Source organism: Rattus norvegicus, chromosome 8, assembly GCF_021556685.1.
Source record: "Rattus norvegicus strain SHRSP/BbbUtx chromosome 8, alternate assembly SHRSP_T2T, whole genome shotgun sequence".
NCBI lineage: Eukaryota > Metazoa > Chordata > Mammalia > Rodentia > Muridae > Rattus > Rattus norvegicus.
Genome location: NC_141541.1, coordinates 85,983,419 through 86,002,746, shown reverse-complemented (window position 1 = coordinate 86,002,746; position 19,328 = coordinate 85,983,419). Strand labels below are relative to the sequence as shown.

General features: G+C 44.6%; 1 protein-coding gene across 5 annotated transcripts in view; it reads left to right on the top strand.

The window, feature by feature from the left end:
• Window positions 1-19,328, top strand: part of Lrrc1 (leucine rich repeat containing 1) — a 115,819-nt gene that overhangs the window by 90,432 nt on the left and 6,059 nt on the right. For all 5 annotated transcript variants that reach the window (XM_087563116.1, XM_087563114.1, XM_087563113.1 and 2 more), the window contains 3 exon segments: window positions 2,447-2,565; window positions 3,854-3,937; window positions 13,082-13,197. In XM_087563116.1, the coding sequence (XP_087419242.1) occupies window positions 2,447-2,565; window positions 3,854-3,937; window positions 13,082-13,197 (319 nt within the window).

Sequence of the window (19,328 nt, the reverse complement as noted above, 5' to 3'; positions counted from 1 at the left end):
GCAGTATGAGTTTCAAATGCATCTGTCTATCCATCCTGGTTTGACAAGACCTATAATATTGTTACTTTCAAGTGTTGATTCATATCTATTTTATCCAAAATTATAAAAGTGATTAATCAAAATGAGAGGGTGTGTTTAAGGCAAATGAACAGTCACTAGGACGTCTCCTGTCAGCCTCCAAAACTGTTCCTGAGGGCATAACTCAGACATCACTAAAGCTTAGGTCTGCACTGGACTTGGTCCTCTTGAGAAGAATGCCCTGGGGAGATGCTTTAAAGGGGACAGGGATAGAGCTGGTCGCTCCAGCAGCTTAGGAGAGATCTTTTAACCATCCATCGGTATTTCCTTTCAAAATAATCCAGGTATTTCCTCTTTTCTTTTTTCCCCTTCCTCCCCCTCCTCTTCCCCCCTCCTCCCCCCTCCTCCCTCCCTCTTCCTCCTCTTCCTCCTCCTCCCCCTCTTCCTCCTCCTTCTTCTTCCTCCCCTCCTCTCTCTCCCTCCCTCCCTCCCTCCTCCCCTCACTCCCTCCCTCCCTCCTCCGAGACAGTGTCTCACTATATACCTCTGGCTCTCCTGGAGTTGGCTATATAGAGCAGGCTGGCTTTAACCTCATGGAGATCTGTCTCCATGAGGCTACACCACACCGACCCCATCTTCTTTCTTATAAAAGAACTTAGACCCATGTGAGAAGTTAGTTCAGAATGTGATAAAAAAAAATGTCTTTACAGAATGTGATAGGAAAACATGTTATTTAAACTGTGAGAAAACGTTTTTTTCTAATATCTCTTTCTTGCCTTAATAAACAAGGTGTCCTAAATTTGTTTTTTTAATATAGATTTTCATAATGTTTTCCTTGTATGTACTGCTAATCCTGTGAGAAAAATAAATGTCTCTTAATGTGCTTTTTTTGGTTGTTGTTCATTTGTTTGAATTTCTCAGATAGAAAGTTACATAATCTAGAAATTTTGAAAACAGAATCAATAAATTAAAAATTAATTAAATGAAATTATCAAAATGGAATTAAAACATGCACACACATGCACACATGCACACAGAGAGGGAGAGAGAGTGTAAAGGCAGGGTATCCCCATCCCAGTGCTCCCTCATGCCTATAGTAAGGACCTGTGTTTAACCACAGGTTGTAAAGAAGAGTGTGGCCAAGGTCAGAGTGAAAATGATACCCAAGGGCAGTGGTTAGCTAGGTAGGCTACAGGCACCATGTTTGGTTAGTACCAGTTAAAACCGGATGGGGATTTCGACTTTGTAGATCATTCAGAATCATATGGCATCATGTGCTGTCGAGACTAGATTTGGAATCGGAGGAATCCACAGAGAGGAGCTGACCTACTGTGAGCATTAAAGGGCTGTCTGTAGCACGGCCCTCTGTAGCAGGCTTAGTGTATCCTATAGTTCAGATGGGCAAAATGTTGTCGATCATAAATCTCAGTTTCATTTGAAAAGCTTTAACAAAAACAGACATAATTGCTACAAATTACTTTGTGATCCTTCTTGGAGAAAACAAGTATCACATTCACCTGAACTCTTCAGGCTGTAGAACCTCCAGCTGGGATAGGGTTAAGGAGACGCCTCAAGCTGCCCTGTGCCCTGTGTAATACCAGCATGACTTCTGACGGCAAGGGCATGTGGAGAGCTACCGGGCACTTGCTATGTTATTGATTAGGCTACATAGTGAACTAATTGTTGACTCCTTGCCCCATGGCTCTGCTCAAGATCAGATAGCTCTTCGTCATTTCTCTTTGCCCTGCTTCATGTTTCTGTGTCATTTGATGGGGGAAGGCGTCATGCTCGGATCTCAGTAGACAATGAGGGGTGCCTGTGCTGTTTGTTTCCCTGACATCAGTTGAAAGGAAGGATCCGAATGACGTAGGGACTTTTTTTCTTTCTCTTTTCCCTGGGGACTTGGAGGTGGCTGTTAGACTCATTCTTCTTTCCTCTTGTCCTCTGGGAGTCTGTCAAGACTTCCTGTTCAGAAGCTCTTTGGAGCTTCTGATCTTTCTGCACACCCAGAGCTACCTCAGGTAGGATCTTCACTGAGCTGTTGCGTTCACAGGGGTCTACTCAGCTATTATAGTCAGGATGATGGAGTCACATGAGGGTCCCTCCCATCCACAAAACTCTTATGAGTGCACCAGTAGACAACTATTTGTCCTTCATCAAAATTCCTGGCTTTCGGTCTTTTTAGTTAGTCCTTTCAAACGATTTGTTTCTAATTGCCTATTTTCTGATGTGCTGAACAAATTACTCTGACTCTTGACCTTTAGTGATCTAAATGAGACCGATATAGTATCAGTTTGAAAAGCTGGATGAAGAAAAAAAAACAAGTAATTATTTGAAATGAAAAAGAACAGCAGATGGGGGGGAAAAAACCCCAAGTGGTCATTAGGCAAAGAATCACAGCTAATGAGTTTAAATGACATTTTTATAGGAAAACTAAAGAAGCTGTCAATCTTGAAGTTGGATCAGAACAGACTCACACAGTTGCCTGAAGCAATTGGGGATTGTGAAAATCTCACCGAATTAGTTCTTACGGAAAACCGGCTCCTGGTAAGTGCCTGAAGACCAACTTTAGTTACATAATCGAGGAGTGTTTTGACTCCACACGCAGAGCATGTGTGCTTACTGAGCTCACTCCACACCTATCCCCAGTGAAGCCTACCTGTAAGCTGCATGTGTCCGGGGTGTGAGTCCGCTCAGGAGGAGGAATGGTGACTCCCCTGGGAAAGCCCTGGGGGTGTGGATGCTTAGACTATCCTGTCTTCTGAACTGGAGAAAGGTGTCTGAAAACTCTGAGCAAGACCATTGCTACCTGCACCCTAAAAACAAGGACTGGAGACAGCCGCCCAGACTCACACTTTGACCAAGCTTCCTCTCCCTACCAGGGGCGAAGAGTGCACACACCACCTTCCCCAGGTGGGTCAGCGCAGTGGCAGGCAGGCTCTGTTGTCCACTCCCTTCCTGCCCCTCCCTTTGCTTTGTCGGGTCCTCTGTTTGTCCCCTTTTCCTCTACTGTAGTCGCCTTGTGCATTCCTTTTCAAGAGGCGAGCCCTCTGTGCTCTCTTCACTGTCCCTTGGTCACGCTCCTTTACCCTGTGCTTCCTCCATTTCTTCCCCCTCTCTGTGTTGTTAAGTAAAATAGTTTTTCCTTTGGTGGAAAGAACAGTGAGAGACAGCCTAAGAAGAGCGAGAACTTAGACCTGGCCGAAGCTCCCTCATCAAACCTCCCATCACATGAGACCCATTACAAACCTCAGATATACAAAAAGTGCTTTCTTTTGCGCATACTTTTAAAGTCCTGCCTTAGCCGTGGTTTTAGGCTTACAAATAAAAGTTGTAACAACAGTCACCCTCAGATTCTACTGTGATGGTAGAGAGCCCCAGTGAGCCCAGCCTGCTGCTCGAGGGCTCTGCCGTGCACGCCAGCCCTGCCTAGCTTTCTTCCTGCCCACCCGGGTCTTTCTGCTCCCCTAGGCTCACAGTCGCTGTGCAGCGTTCTGGCCTTCTCGAGTCAGAGCTGCTGTCCACCAGTGGTTGTCTGGTATGCGAGCAGGGCAGGTCTCAGCCTCGAGGGTGCGAACACACACTTGTCTGAGTGGAAGATATCACCTTTCCCTGTCTGCCTTTCATTCATTTCCTTTCAGACATACGACCACATCAACAGCAAGTCAGAACACTTAGTTACGTTTCTCCAAGATCCCATCACAGACCTCAGATATTCAAAAAGTATTTTCTTTTGCTGATACTTTTAAAGTCCTTGTACATAATTGCTTTTTTCTGTTGAGCTAAGCTTAAAGAAGTCAGTGGTCAGTTAATAACAAAAGCATTATTTTAACAGACCTTACCTACGAGCATTGGAAAACTTAAGAAGTTGAACAACTTGAATGCAGACAGGAATAAACTAGTGTCATTACCAAAAGAGGTATGTGCTGCTAAAGAAATAAAAATGGTAATAATTATTACATGTAAAGGTTGAAAAATGTCCTTGAGCATTGGCTTGATTCTTTTTAATGTTTAATAGATGTATAATATATTAAGGTTATGAGCGTGAACGTGGTTGGAGGACTGAATCCGAGAGTGGTTATCAGTAACATTAAAGAGAGCTGAGAAAGGCATGTTGATAAGATTTAAATAGAAGAAAGAGAGTGATATTTTGATAGAAAGAGAACAGCTCTATTTACAAAAGTGGACAATTTGGGAGTTTGCCAGAGGATGTGGATGATTTCGAGTTTAACTGTCACATATAACCATAGACGGTTACTGTGTTTATAAAAGTGGACCTCCATACAACCCTGTTTCTCATCACAGATTTAAACCAGGACAAGTTAATGTCTAGGTAGGAAGCCTTTACAAAGGCATATCTACCTTCACCACCATCACCCCCTCTTCCTCCTATGTCACCACCCTCCTCCTCTCACCGCCATCTATCCCTCTAGTAAAAGGAGACAACCAGCTTCCATTGCACAAAGGAGCTCTAGGCTTTTCAGAGGCTTTGAAGTCCATCAGAGGAGGTGGAAGTGCCAACCAAAGAGATAACCCACAGAGCACAAAGTGTGGAGGTCTCCAGTGCCCTTTGTGGTGGTTTACAGTCAGGGGGGCTGGGAGAGCTGTACTGGAAGGAGTAAGACTGGGCTTCCCCTTTTGTTGTTTCTAATGCTTGTAACACAGCTAAAGGCTGAGTTCATGGTCCTTACCGTTCCCTTTATGGAATAGACCATTGGTGAGGCTTCCTGATTGTTGGGCTCTCATAGAAAAATCCTCTTCCTTTGCCATGATCATTGGCCAGATTCAGTTTTGTGTTCATATTTCCTTCCTTTGACCCTTCCACCCGCTTGGAATAGTTTCAGAATTGGTATTTAACCAGCCAGAACCTGAGGCCCACCTACTTTTCTAGGGCTACTATACAGGGTGTGTGGGCTTCCTCTTTCTTTTCCTCGATTAGTTCTCTGCTCACAGAGCCCAGTTCACAGGGATAACTTTCCTGAGTGGAAATGACAGGATACAGATTAAGAGCACAGCACATTTTATAATCCGACACACCTTTAACATGAGCCATCACATCTAAACCAAACTGTCAGCAACAGAAATACTCAAGTCTACCTCTCAGCCAAATCGGGACACAACTAAGAGTCTGCTCATCAAAACATTTGGTTCTACTCTGCAGACAGTAAAGCGAAACACTGCTGATAGTGTGAGCACTCGTTTTCCCCTTGTAGACTAGCACTTGTGGATGGAGATAGGACTGGAGGCAGAGCCAGCACAAGAAGATGTGTCACTCTCTTCCTTAACCCTGTGTGGTCCATGGCACCTCTGTGTAGTCAACATACTCAGTGTCCTGAAGTCATGACCTCCTAAGTTCACAGATGCAGAAACTGAGGCCGGTCAGTCTTTAGCTCCAAAATAACCTCTGACCTGATCTCTGATTCCTGTGTCAGTAAAAGCAGGCCAAGCAGCGGATTCTGACACAGCAGTGCATTTTCACCAGTGCGTTCTGGAGAGTGTGGGAACCCTTGGTTAAGTAAGGAAAGGCCAAGTGATCTCTAGTCTGGGTGCTCTAAACATTAGTACAGCATAGGGGCATCGTGGTGCAAATGCTACTTTGGAGTTTAATGACAGCATTCTCCCAGCGTCTCTGGATCCCTTGTGAATCCTTTCTTCCAGGGACACGTTTTAGCCAAGAACTTTGCAAATCTTTAAATTGTAAAGCTGCCTCTGTCATTGTAACAGGGACTCGTCTTTGTCTTGACAGAGTGATTCTCCAGCATGTTTCTGGTTAGCGTCTCACGTAGCACCTCTGTGTCTCCTGAAGTCCACCACCAAACATGGTTAGCTCTAAGGCACTTACATCTTCATGTTTTGTTTATTTTCTGGTACATTCTGGTTGATTTCCTGGCACGAAGGGTTTTATAAGTGAATAAAATGGATGCTTTTTTCTTTATCCTCTTGATAAAGTAGAAACATTTTGACTCTTAGAAGTGAGATCTTTCTAGACTATCTTCAGCTCTGCACCCCCTAGATAAAGAAACTCACCAAGTCTATGTGTCCGGCTCTGCTGTGGGTCACATGCTTGGTCCCCGTGAGAAACGATCTGACTGCTTGGCTCCTCAGGGCTCAACAACTAAACCACAGAGTGTCCCAACCACGTATCAAGTCACTGGTGTGTACAGTTAGTGTGGTCTTCCCCGTGATTGTCCGTGTGTGTGAACTCCAGCTCTACCTCTATGCGGATACCACTCCATCAAATCTTATGCTTTCCTTTGACAAAAATATATTAGCTTTTTTTTTCCTCAATCAGTTAAGTTGCATACATAGTATATCTAGGCCAAAACAAGAACGAATCTGTTTTTACATCCCAAATCCCTAGTTGTATAACTGCTGTTGGTTTGCCCTGTAGTTTTCCCTGTACTGTGTCGTCGTCTTACTGGTTGGTATTACACATTGTCAGTCTCCTTACTTTTCAGCCGCATGTATTTCCGTCTCCTTTCCCAATGACTGAGGGGAAGATGTTTGTACCGTTTGGGTCACAGTAAAGGGCCCAGTTTGTGTGTCATGGTGTTATTTGTAGTAACCATTTGGAAATCAATGAATGTTTCTTGTTTTCTTAATTGTTAGCTGCTTGGAGTTTTAGAAAAGTCAGGTAAACTTGTCATCTTGTAAGTATTGTTCTGACTACAGTTCCATCTCAACCTCCCGTTTGGCTTCCTAAGTGCATGAAGATCCAACCTGGCTGCATTCCGTGTGCGCCCCGCCTTGTACAGTATGGCCGTCCTCTCTGTAAATAGGTGCAGTGACTGCATGGCCGGTCCGTTGGCTCAGTATGTGTTTTTCACATTGGTTGAGATTAGTCACAAAAGGATGCTTTTCTGTGACTTACGGTGTAAGTTACTCAGAAACCCTGAAAGGCATCTTTTGCTGCCTCATCCACCTTCACTGCATCGTGCTTTGTCAGCGTGATTCTGGCTCGTGGTGGGAAGGCTCCACCGGGCCCGTTCGCTCCACCTGGCATGCGTCTGAGCTCCCAGCACTTACTCGTGTGTTTCATTTCTCATTCTGTGGTTTATGTTTGTACACTCTGGGAATGGGGAAGAGTTAAGCGGAGGAGAGCATGGGCAGGAGCCGGTGTGAGCGTGGGTCTGATGCAGGAGGACAGCGCCTTCAGTATTCCCAGCCAAGCACTTCCTTGAAACACCTTCTGGCCAAAAGAAATCGAGCATATGGCCATGTTTAGAACATAGAGGATATGTTTGCTTGCGTGCTTGTTTGCTTGTTTGTTTGTTTGTTTGTTTATTTTCTGTATTGGATCAAGCTGAGAAAAGTGTCCCAACTATATCATAACCTATTTGGTCAAATAGGATAAGGTAGAACTTTAACAACATTCATAAAAGCTTTTGTTTTATTCAGGCAGTGTACAAATATTAATTCCCTATAAGTATTCTGATGTTCAGAAATGTCTGTGGTGATTGAGCATTCATTCCACAGACAGCTTGTCGTTAAATTTGTTTTAGTCTAAGTTGCCCTTCCAGTTTAAGATTATTGATAGAAGAGAAAGAACTGGAAGAGCTTGAAGGGGCTCGAGACCCCTTATGAACAACAATGCCAAGCAACCAGAGCTTCCAGGGACTAAGCTACTACCTAAAGACTATACATGGACTGACCCTGGACTCTGACCTCATAGGTAGCAATGAATATCCTAGTAAGAGCACCAGTGGAAGGGGAAGCCCTGGGTCCTGCTAAGACTGAACCCCCAGTGAACTAGATTGTTGGGGGGAGGGCAGCAATGGGGGGAGGATGGGGAGGGGAACACCCATAAGGAAGGGGAGGGGGGAGGGGGATGTTTGCCCGGAAACCGGGAAAGGGAATAACACTCGAAATGTATATAAGAAATACTCAAGTTAATAAAAAAAAAGATTATTGATAGAAAGTATAATATAGAATAAGTATTTGATACATAGTAGAATAAATTACAGTTGGCCCTAAGATCTGAAGACTGAGAGTAGGTTCCTAAATCTGTAAGAGGAAATAAATCATCCAAGAAACAGTTGACAAGGCTAGAGCTGGCTCGGTGAATACAATACCTGCCCCACAAGCATGAGGACCTGAGTTCAGTCCCTGGAGGCCTTGTTAAAAAGCTAAGTGTGTAACCCAACACTGAAGAAAGAGGCTCTTGGGTCCCTGGGGCTTCCTGACCTGGCAGACTAGCCTAACGAGGGGGTCCAGGCCAGCGAGAGACCCTGTGTCTACAAACTAGGAGAATTAGACCCTAGAAAAGATGAGATCGCCCCTGACCTTCAAATGCACACCAAGCCTCACATGCATGTGAGGAGCAAACAGATATTTATGATAGACTTGTTTCCTTGACGATTTCTTATCTGAAAGAGGATAAGAAACAGCTTACAGGTAGGAAGACAGTTGATCCCAAATGAAGAAAATCTTAATGATTATTAGCAAGTTCTTCATGTCACTTAGCAAAAGATGGAACAGTAAGCAAAAGCAAAACCAAGTGACACCCGGAAAGGGAGAGTAGGGGAATCAGCTTCCTTGGTTTTCACAGAGGTGTGGCAAATAGTACAGGGCAGTACATAGTATCCTGTCAGGATGGATGTCTAGGGCTGTCACGGGAGAGGCTACCGAGATTATTAAGAACCTTAACAACATGCATATCCCCTTTGTTCTTCTGTCTCTAGAAGTTTATTCTAAAAATTAGGCCATGGATACTGACACACACACAGGCTGTATTTTGGATTTTATACAGCAGGGACCATCCTAGACACACATGAAGCGGCTCACATGTTCCAGAAACCGTCCTGAGTGTAAATAGTTGCGGCCATCATGGGCCAGTCTCTTGTGTCATGTGCTTATTGTCTGATTTTTACTGTACTTTTGTGATATAATCAGTATCACATTCAACAGATTATTAAACTAGTGCTGGGAGGGAATCAAAGAAGTGTTAGAACTGACTATATCGCCATAGTGGTGGCTCACACCTTTAATCCCAGCTGGGACGCAGAGGCTGGCAGATCTCTGAGTTCATCAGCCTGGTCTACAGAGTCAGTTCCAGGACAGCGAGGGCCACACAGTGAAACTCTGCCTGAAAAACCAGAGTTGGGGGGAAGGGGGGAGGGGCGGGGATAAAACTAACTAGGAACATCAAACATGGATGGATTGTGTAATAATCTGTTATGTATCTACAGGGGAAAATACTGTGCAGTCAATAAAATCCTTGAGCAGTATAATGACATTAGAATATGTTCTTGATATGTGCATGTGTGTGCATACTCACACTAAAGGTCATGTCTTGTTACATGTGTGGTCCAATACTTTGTAGAATCCCCAAACCATATAATTTCAAAAACGTTCCTGAAGTGGGAACATTTTTATAATATAGCAAGGCTCTGAAAAGGATTCTAAAATTATGTATATTATTTTTGTTCACCTTGTCTTTCAGACCAGATTTTGTTTTCTTTGTAAGTTTTCCTTTTTGCCTGTGAAATGTGGCCTCTATTCTGCTTCCAATAGTGAATCATGGGAAAACAGCCTCATACATGTGACCTTGGCTGCTTCTCTGAGTCATTGGTATGATGGCTGCTCCAGAAGAGTTTACCCCCTAGAGTACTGCTTCTCAACCTGTGGCTTGCGACCCCTTCACAGGGGTCACTTAAGATCATCTGAGAGGCCTGTCTAAGACCACCAGCTAGCACAGATATTTGCATTATGATTCACAACAATAACAAAATCCAATTGTAAGGATGCAACAAGAAAATAGTTTTATGGTCGGGCGGGGAGGCCACCATAGCGTGAGGATCTGTATTAAAGGGTCTCAGCGTTAGGCAGGTGAAGAGCTGCTGCTTTAGAGGCTGCAGTGCTCACCCCCAGGTCCTGCCTGGGTTGGCTTAATGGCAGACAGTTACCGATAGGATCATTTGGAATTAACATAGACACAAAAGAGCTAAACTAGGGTTTCCTGCTACATTCTGTAGTTTTTAGAGACTCCAGATCCAAACCGATGTATTCTTGGAAGGTGTTATTAGTGGTTTAAGGGAGGTTTAAAATACCACCTTCCTACATAACTGGTAATAGGTTATTTAAATAGTGGCTCTGCTTCCCAGAATTTCTAAGTGATAATAGACATTTTATCCTGATGACCGCCAGGGAACCTTCAAATTCTGCCTGTGAAACCAAAAAAGAGATCAGAATACACACACATGATCGGGTAACATGATAGTGAGCTCATGTCTGTCCCTAACTGAGTTTTCATATAAAAGAGAATTGGGATATGCGGTCAATCAGACAGTTCTTAAAAGGTCCAGGTAAACTCTACAAAAAAAAGGAAGCCACTGCTGGGGTAGTTCCAGGAGTTCCATGAATACTCAAGTGTTGGTTAGACTTGTCATTCACATCTGTGGCTTTCACTTCTTGGAACAGAAGAGCTGCTGAACAGCGGCAGCCAGGATAGGCACCAATTACACGCCTGGTTTCATTCAGAGTTTCTTGCCGTTACTTTTGGTTGAAGTGGACTGATCCAAACCTACAGAATAAGTGACTCAGCCTAGAACCTCACAGATGTGTGCATGACCTCACAGCATCCCCTCTCTCCATGCCTGACACTCTCCTTAGTATCCATAATAAACTAGCTCTTGAGCTGTTTTGAAGCTGCTGTTACTAATATTTTTCTTTCTAAAAGACAAAATCGCATGCCCTTCCTTGCTGGCTGATGTGTAAGCAGGTTTTTGACAGGAAGGCGTATCTGACAGCATGGTTTCAAGAGTGGCCAGGGCCTCCTCTTTCAAACTTTGCAGCATGTGCTGTGTGGTGCTGACATTGTCCTCCAGACAACATAAACACTGGCTATCAGGAGGCTGCCGGCTTTGACAGCCCAGAACATAGGAGGCTCCTGCACATAGCTGCCTGCCACTGCTTGAGGAAAGAGAAAGTGAGAGGAGATGAGGTTATAAACCCAGCAGATAGCATATACACTCCAGTGCACATTTATGCTGTTCTCATCTAGTACTTAGGGGTATTAGCTTATCCTCATTTTTTTGTGCCCTCTGGTCTTCTTTAATTAAGCAATTTTTACCATGCAATATATGCATAAGATAGAATTGGAAAACATTGACATAGTATAGCTTGGGGTCCCCAAACACATATGGGGGGCTGAGATGAGACATTGTCAAGGCAAGATGCCCATAGGCAAGCAACTGATATTGCCTCTTTTGCCTCCTTTGGGTATGGATAAAGCTTCTCTTTTCAAAGTTAGCCAGAGGTGTGGCTGCTGAGCACAGCCTTGAAAGACGGACTCTTATACAAACCCATAGCCCACACTGCACTCGGGTCTGGTAGGGATGCTGGCCCCTGGGTGGGTTGGGAATGGTGTTCTGTGAGAACTTCCCACGAGGAGATCTTTGTCAGGACCACCTAAGCTTTTCAGAGACAGTGATGTCAGACCTCAGAAGGATGGGGCTTTGATCGCTTCCCATGATGTTCCTGGACTTCTAGGTAGAGCCAGCAATTTCCTTCCTCTCTTTCATGCAGTGCCAAGCCAGATGGGAGACAGCAGCTCACCTCTTTCATGGCACTGCATTGGGCTCTTGGTTTTGAAAACTCAAGAACTACTCTTGTTAATCTTGCTAGAACACAGAAGAGTTCTACTGTCTCTACATCTATGAGAAGTGGGTAACTCCCACCTATCACCTAAACCATGCTTATCACAGGAGATAAGCTGTGTGAGCGTCCTTGAGTAGGCAGAAGCAATGGATGGTGGGTAGGTAAGAAAGGCACTACTCTTGTCAAGTAGTCTAACTGTACAAATAAACAGTAATCTGGTCAAACGACCTTAAGACTTTCCAGAGACATTTTGTCCTGTTAGAGTGATGATCCGTAATTATGAAAGAAATGTAGAGGGTAGTTTATTATAATGACCAGAAGGTTCTGGAAAACTGGAGGGGCTGAAGGACAACCAGCCAATTAGGATTACCGGTAAGATTGTTTTATAACAGGAAGACATTTCTGTAAGAAGTGATTGTCTAAATATACAGTGAATAAACTGGTTTTACTGGCATGACAGGCTTCGATCTGAGACCTGAAAGGTTTAGTCCCACCTTACTGTGCATTGAGGTGCTCGCTCTGTGACGAGACAGTTGTAAATCTGTGTTTCATAATGTTAATACGTTTACATCTGTTGTGTTTGAACTCTGCAGTTAAATATATTAATTTGCAGTCCTGATATTCTTAGAAGTAAAAGGATTGTGCATGAAATCAACTGTAGCAGTGTTTTAAAGGTGCATTCTCTTCTTTTACGGTGATATATATATATATATATTTTTTTTTTTCATTCAGACAGTTGAGGATTCAGGAATCTTCCTCTAGTGAGAGGCCCTAAGGTAGTATTTTTCCATGTGTCAGAAAGAAATCAATAGGTCCCTTCATGAGCTTTCTCTCCTCAGGAAGGCAAAGGCTAGAAGAATGCAGCGCTTTATGGAGTCTGGGAGAAGGTTATGTGTGCGATCAAGTTATTTTTCCTTCCCTTTGGTTCGGCTTTTCTGACTCAAAAATTCATGGCCTCATTGCTCAGAAAAGGCATGAACTAGCGTGTCTTGAAGACCACACACTGAAAGTTCGACTACCTTTGAGTAGACTCAGATGTGGACATAGCTGTTGGTTCAGTGTAGTTGTTAGGACTTGACCATGACTGACAGAAATGTATACATTTACCAGTGTCACTTCTTGCTAAGATGTTACTGGTTTTGCATTCCTCAAGGGAAAGTGATTTTACCAAGTTAATTTATGAGGGACCAAAAGCTATCAAAATGTACTTAGTGACAATTCCTGCATATCAGTTCCCTTCCTCCCTTGCTTAACTCTGGAATAGTGAAAATATTGGAGTTACAGGGCAGGCTATGAGCTGTATATCATTGCTTAGTGTTAAACCTCTAGCCTAATATTTTGAAGTAGAATTGTTTAACTCAAAGTCATATGCATCTTCTTTATGCCTCTGGCCTGCTTTCTTACCCCGACACACACCCCTGCTTAAAATGGAGAAAAGAAAATATGCTTTTCTCTCCCACTATAGATTGGCGGATGCTGCAGCCTCACCGTGTTCTGCATACGGGACAACAGACTGACCCGAATACCTTCAGAAGTATCACAGGCCATGGAACTTCACGTCCTCGATGTGGCAGGGAACAGGTAAAGAAGGAGACAGATCCACATCCAGTCCCAGTCTTTGCATGCCTCTCTGTAGCTGCGCCTTGGCCCTATCTTTCTGAGGGATATACTGCTTTACTGAACCATCACAGGGTTAGAGAATTCTGCACGGGGACCAAACTAGTACAGCCAGTGGAGCCGTGACAGCACAACCTGGACTATTTCAGAGCAGAGCCCTTCCTGAATGGTGGTACATCTAAAAGACCCAGAAAGCAGGCCAGAGACCTTGCCGTAGCTTTTATAGGTGTTTAAGTCACAGTGGGCCTTAGAGAGTCTTTATCTGTAAGAAAAGCTTACATCAGGGTTTATATATATATATGAGGCGCGACAGAGTTTCAGTATGTTCCTCGGGCCATCCTCCTCACCCCAGCCTCCTGAGAGGCCGTGAAGAGTCACATACCACCCAACCTGGCTGAATTCTAAACACTAGTCTTGATATTCTGTCCTAGTCACTTTCAACTTCCTGAATTTGTAAGTAAAGTTGTGCATGTAGGGACAGGGACATGGGTATGGGGAGAGGCTCCATAATGTCCACATGATTCAGAATCCAGACGACAGTTAGAACCAGGTGGCGTCTCCATGACATAGCATCCCCACTCTGGGCCTGAGCAGGCTGGCCTTTCTTCAGGGACTCCCTTCCCCGACCCTGCCTTTGTTCTTCAGCCTGCTCTTCACTCTCTCTCCTGTTTTCCCTTCGGATCTCTGTGAAGAGCTTTCCTGTGGTGATCATCAGTTGGCGTGTATGTGCGTCACCTTTCTGATTCTGCGCCATTGTGTCACCTGTCCCATCACAGCATCTAGCACAGTGGGCGGCTGGTAAATGCTTGACTCAACCAAGTGGTTTGCAGAATGAGCAGCTTGGTATTGAAACGTGTGTTATAGTCTTCATTGTTAACAGAGATTTAAAAAATTGCCTTTGTAAGTGATAGGGCTAGATCAACAGTAATGCATTAATCTGGAGAAAGCTGACTTTACTTGGCAGAGGCCCACAATGTGAAGAGTGCTGGAGGACTCGCTCCCACATCTGATTAGCTGGTCACTTAGGTCAGGCACAAGCCTCCACTCTTTGTCCCTTGCAATGGACCCGCAGACAACTGGGTTAAATGAGCTGTAATGGAGGTGAGCTGTGGCTTTAAAGGTCACTGCTCAGGAGAAGTCTCGGTTGACTGGAAACTCAGGGTGATTTGTACTGAACCTTGGTTTCTGCTGTCTGCTCACTGCAGCCTTTGCATCGTGAGGAGGGTCACTGTTCTATCCAGCTGCTTCCTCCTCTTTGCAGCCCAGGAAACTCAGGAACTCTGAACCCTTTCCTGGTCCTTGACCATGAATTTGCACTCTCAATTCTTGAGCAGAAAGATGACTCTGACTTTTAAAACTGTTTCCTATGAGTAGGGCATTCATTATCCAGTTCTCAGAAGAAATGGGACTTAATCTTGTGTTATGCTTGGGTTGCGTGGAGACACACATTTAATTGTTGAGGTACACAGTCATCATCTGAGTCAGTCAAATGTGACATTTTGTCCACCCATATATAAATTCGTAGCTAGATTCTCAGCCTTTAAAAGTGTTTAATCACTACTTGTTGTAAAATTTCGGTAGCAAAACCAATAATAATAGTCAGACTACCATGTCAGTGTTGAGACCTGCAGAACTGTCATGGGGGGGATGACTGAAGTCGTAGCCTCATCTCTGCTCTCACGCATATACAGGCAGTGCTAGCTGCTGGGACTGCCTGCTCCTGTAGGAGCTTGCTGTAACGGACCTGATAGGATGTGTGACACACGAGTAGAGTACCATGTAGGAGCCCCCCCCCCCAACCCCCCGGCAGGGACAGGAAGTGTCCTTTATCTTCAGCTACTCTTGGACACGGGACAGAATTTCCTAACGCTTACTAACCTCTCTGCCTAGAGCTACTGACCAGGAACACACAGCAGGGTAGATGTGTGGGGCTCTTGCTTCAATGTAAATACTACCAAGTACTAGAAACAGTGCCTGTGTGTGTGTGTGTGCGTGCGTGCGTGCGTGTGTGTATGTGTGTGCATACACAAATGTCCTAATAAAACAGTTTAAACATCTTTCAACTGGACTATTAAGTCATCAAAAATGAGTTGTTGGGGTTTTATTTTTTTTGCATTCAAATGAAGACTCATGATTCTGACTGAAAAGCCAGTGCTGAATGGTGTTGCACTGTTTTGTTTCTTGTCTTCTAAAACAAAACCGTATTCGTGCACTAGCCCAGATGATGGCTGGCAGTCCTCCTGTCAGTAAGCAGTGGCTGAGACCTGCAGGGTATGGGGCTTTCATTTGACATATTTCGCTACTTTTTTTCTCATCGCTTCTGTTCTAACCTTTTATACACTTCAGACTTTTTTATCTAGTAAAAACCGCTTGAAACTAGGAAATCCACTTGGAAGTAGCAAACAGATGAGACGTTAAAGTGGAGCAGCGCTCGCCCATTGGCTGACGTTGGGTAACACTGTTGGCCAGCACTCACACTGGGCTCTTGAATACCTTTGGCAAAGCTGTTGGTTGCTGTAATATTCCTGAGGCATGGAAGGTCACTTGAGGCTGGCGTTGGTCACAGTTTGTTTGCTCTCGTCCTTGCCCATCGGCGTAAACCAGTAAACACCAGCCTTTTATTTCTGGGGCGTGTGGTGCTGAATAGAATACAGTGTTGTGTGGAAGTGAGACCATGGGGTTTCCTGTGCTGGTTCCATTTACTCAGTGGCACAGAGAAGTGGCTCCCCTGGAAAGCTGGGTATTTATAACATTTTCTGACATCTAGTGAGGCCATCTTCCTGAGGGAAGCAGAGGAGTGTGTGTGTCTACAAGGAGCAGGCCACAGCCAGGCCAGGGTAGGGGCTTGGCCCGGCCAGCAGAGTGTGTGCAGATGGAGAAGGGACAGGAGCACTGTGGGGAACATTTCTGTACTGACCCGTTGAGAATGGACTGGTCTGTGGTGCGGACTTGGTCAGCAGCATCTGTGTTGGAGCTGGCTGGCACTTGGGCTGGTCAGCAGCATCTGTGTTGGAGCTGGCTGGCACTTGGGCTGTTTGCAGGGAAGCTAGTGTTTCAGATAACTCGTTAATGTGAGCTGGAATACGATTATAATGTCCGCTGTTGGAGAGTCTAGTAATTTATTTCGGCTTTTATCACCCACTTGTCATCCGTGGAAGCTGTTATTTGTTGGTGGTATTTTTAGCCTTCCGATTGCCTTTGGCGGTGCTCACTGGGAAGCCGGTGATTGCTCTGAGGTACTGGGGGGAGCAGATTGTCTGTTTTGTGCCAATTTTCAAGTCTTGATTTTTTTCCCCTCCCTTGTGCAGTTGTGAATAAGAACAGCAGATTTGCTGACTGATGTTTTTGGGCAACACTTGGGTTTTTTTTCTTTTTTTTTTTTTTTTAACAGTTTAAAGGATATTATTAGCTTAACTCCTATTTTAAAAGAAACGGTAAAAATTCAGACCATTTCATGTCTGTAATAGAAAGGTGTTTTCATCTGTGATGCTTGAGCTTTGTGTCCATGTGGTCTACCTATGTTTGTGCTGCTGGAGTCAAACCCCGACCACTGAGCTGTGTCCTTGGTCCTGTATTCACATGTGTATGTGCGTGTGGGAGTGTGTGTGCATGTGTGCACGTACCTCTGTCACAGTGCCTGCCCTCTCCAAAAAAATGTCTTTGCTTTCTTTGAATTTGAATGTGTATACAACAGATTTGTTACAAAGAGAAATGGCTTTGGGGTAGCATGAGAGGTTTCGCTTGTGGCTCACTTTAAGAGCAAACACTTCTAAGTGTCGTAAGGAGGGGGCTGAGACAAGCTGTCTCCCCTCAGATCCTCCAGAGGTCCTTGTATTGGTATGAGCTCTTCACTACAGAGTTATGAGTGGGACCGTTCGTGAAGTATTATCTTAGTTAGGCTTCTCCTGAACTGGTGGAGGCCACAGCCAAAAGCAGTGTGGGGAAGAAAGCTATAACTGGGGCAAGCCAAGGCAGGGGGAACCTGGAGGCAGGCAGTGAAGCAGAAGCCATGGAGGAGTGCTGCTTATTGGCTTGCTCCCTCTGGCTTGTTAAGTTGCTTTCTTATACATCCTAAGGCCACATGCCAGGGGTGGCACCACCCATAATGAATTGGGCCCATCCGCATCAATCATTCATCAAGAAAATGCCCTACAGTCTTGCCTATATACAATTTGGGTGGAAGTAGTTTCTTAATTGTGGTTTCTTTTCTCAGGTAACTCTAGCTTATGTCAAGTGAACTGAAAAAAACAAACAGACACACAAAATATAAACAAAAAACCAACCACGACAATTGACTCCCTTATCTGCTTGATACACAAACATATCACTTTTCAACTGTAACCTTTCCTTTCTTGTTCATACCCTTAATTCATATTAATAACATAAAACATAAGCAACATTAAAACCACTTTAAAAATTCAAACTCTGTTAAAGTATTTTCTTTAGAATATTTCAAACCTCTCAACTGTGGGCTCCTAAAAAATAAAATAAAATAACCACATACCTTTTTGCTCCAAGAGGAGAAAACTAGGGCACAGTCACATCAAATCAAAGTAAAACCCAAGTTCAGAAGTATAGCCAGCTCCATGTCTGATGTCTGGGACTTGTGGTCTTCTTGGCTCCAAAGGGAGCTTCATTTCTTCAGCTCTGTCCATCATTGGTAGCAAACACAGCTTGTCTCCTACGTTCAGACCAACTTCACTCCACAGCTGCTGCTGTCCGTCGTGGCTTGGCCCTGGCGTCTCCAGTGTGTTGAGGATGCACCTTCAACAGTGGCCTCCTGGCCTCTCTAGGGATTCTGATTCTGCCTTTCCCATGACCCCTTCAGCCCTAGGGTCTGTACTGTGATTGAAGCTCTGCCTTCAACACTTAGTATCACCTTTAAGACTCTTAGTCACTGTCAAGGTTAGTGGCCAGCATCACACGCAGCCTTGTCCCACTCTGGTTGGTGACTTTTATGCACTGAGTGTTAATCCTGAGATTCTGTGGGGAAAATCCAATTCCACCATTTTGAGCCATGTTTGGAGTAAGCTTTATTAAATGCTAACCAAGATGGACTTTGGTCAGGACCACCCTCTGAAACTTACACACACATTGCAGGTTGCTTATAAAGACAAAAGCCATAGGCTACCGTAATTTCCCATGAGGCTTTGTTATTTTCTAAAAACTACAACTCCTGGTTCTTGGGCTGGTGCGGCATACAAGTTAATTTTGTGTGTTACATGACCCCGGGGAAATATTCCCAGAAGTCCTTATCCCAGTGCTGCTAGTCTCTTAATCAGTGCCTGCTGGCTGGGTTTATGTCAACTTGACAGAAGCCAGGGTCATTTGGGAAGAGGCAATCACAACTGAGACAATGCCTCCATCAGATTGATTTCTGAGAAGCCCTGTAGGACATTTTTTTAATGGTTGATGTGGGAGGGCCCAGCCACTCCTGGGCTGGTGTTTATGGGTGTATAAGAAAGCAGGCCTGGGGAGGGGGTGCTGGAGAGGTGGCTACGTGGTTAAGAGCACTAGCTGCTCTTCTAGAGGCCCTGAGTTCAATTCCCATGGTGGCTCATAGCCATCTTTAATGGGATCTGATTCCCTCTTCTGGTATACTTGGAAACAGAGTACTTGTGTATATATAAAATAAATAAACGAACCTTTGAAGGAGAGACAAGAGGTGTGGGGGTGGGGGGGAGAAGCAGGCAGGCTGGGAAAGCCAGTGAGCCTCTGCATCAGTTCCTGCCTCAAGCTTCCTGCCGTGAGGTCCTACCCTGACTTCCCTGGGTGATGAGCTGTGATGTGGAAGCACAGTAAGCAGGACTTCCTCCCCAAATTGCTCTTGGTCCTGGTATTTCATCACAGCAATAGAAACCCTAAGTAGAATAACAGCTCGTTTCTCAGCTCCACCCAACCAGCATCAATTGTTCCCCTAGAACAAAGGTTTCGTTCCAATAGTACTAGTCTTTTTTGTTAATGATTCCTGAGCCATCAGCCTGCCTGACAGACTCTTAAGTGGTCATACCTTACCTATGGTCCCAGTAAAGTCTTTGCTTCCCTGTGAAACTTTTCAAGCCAGGTCTCAGTTGTCTGCCCTGCCCTCAACACAG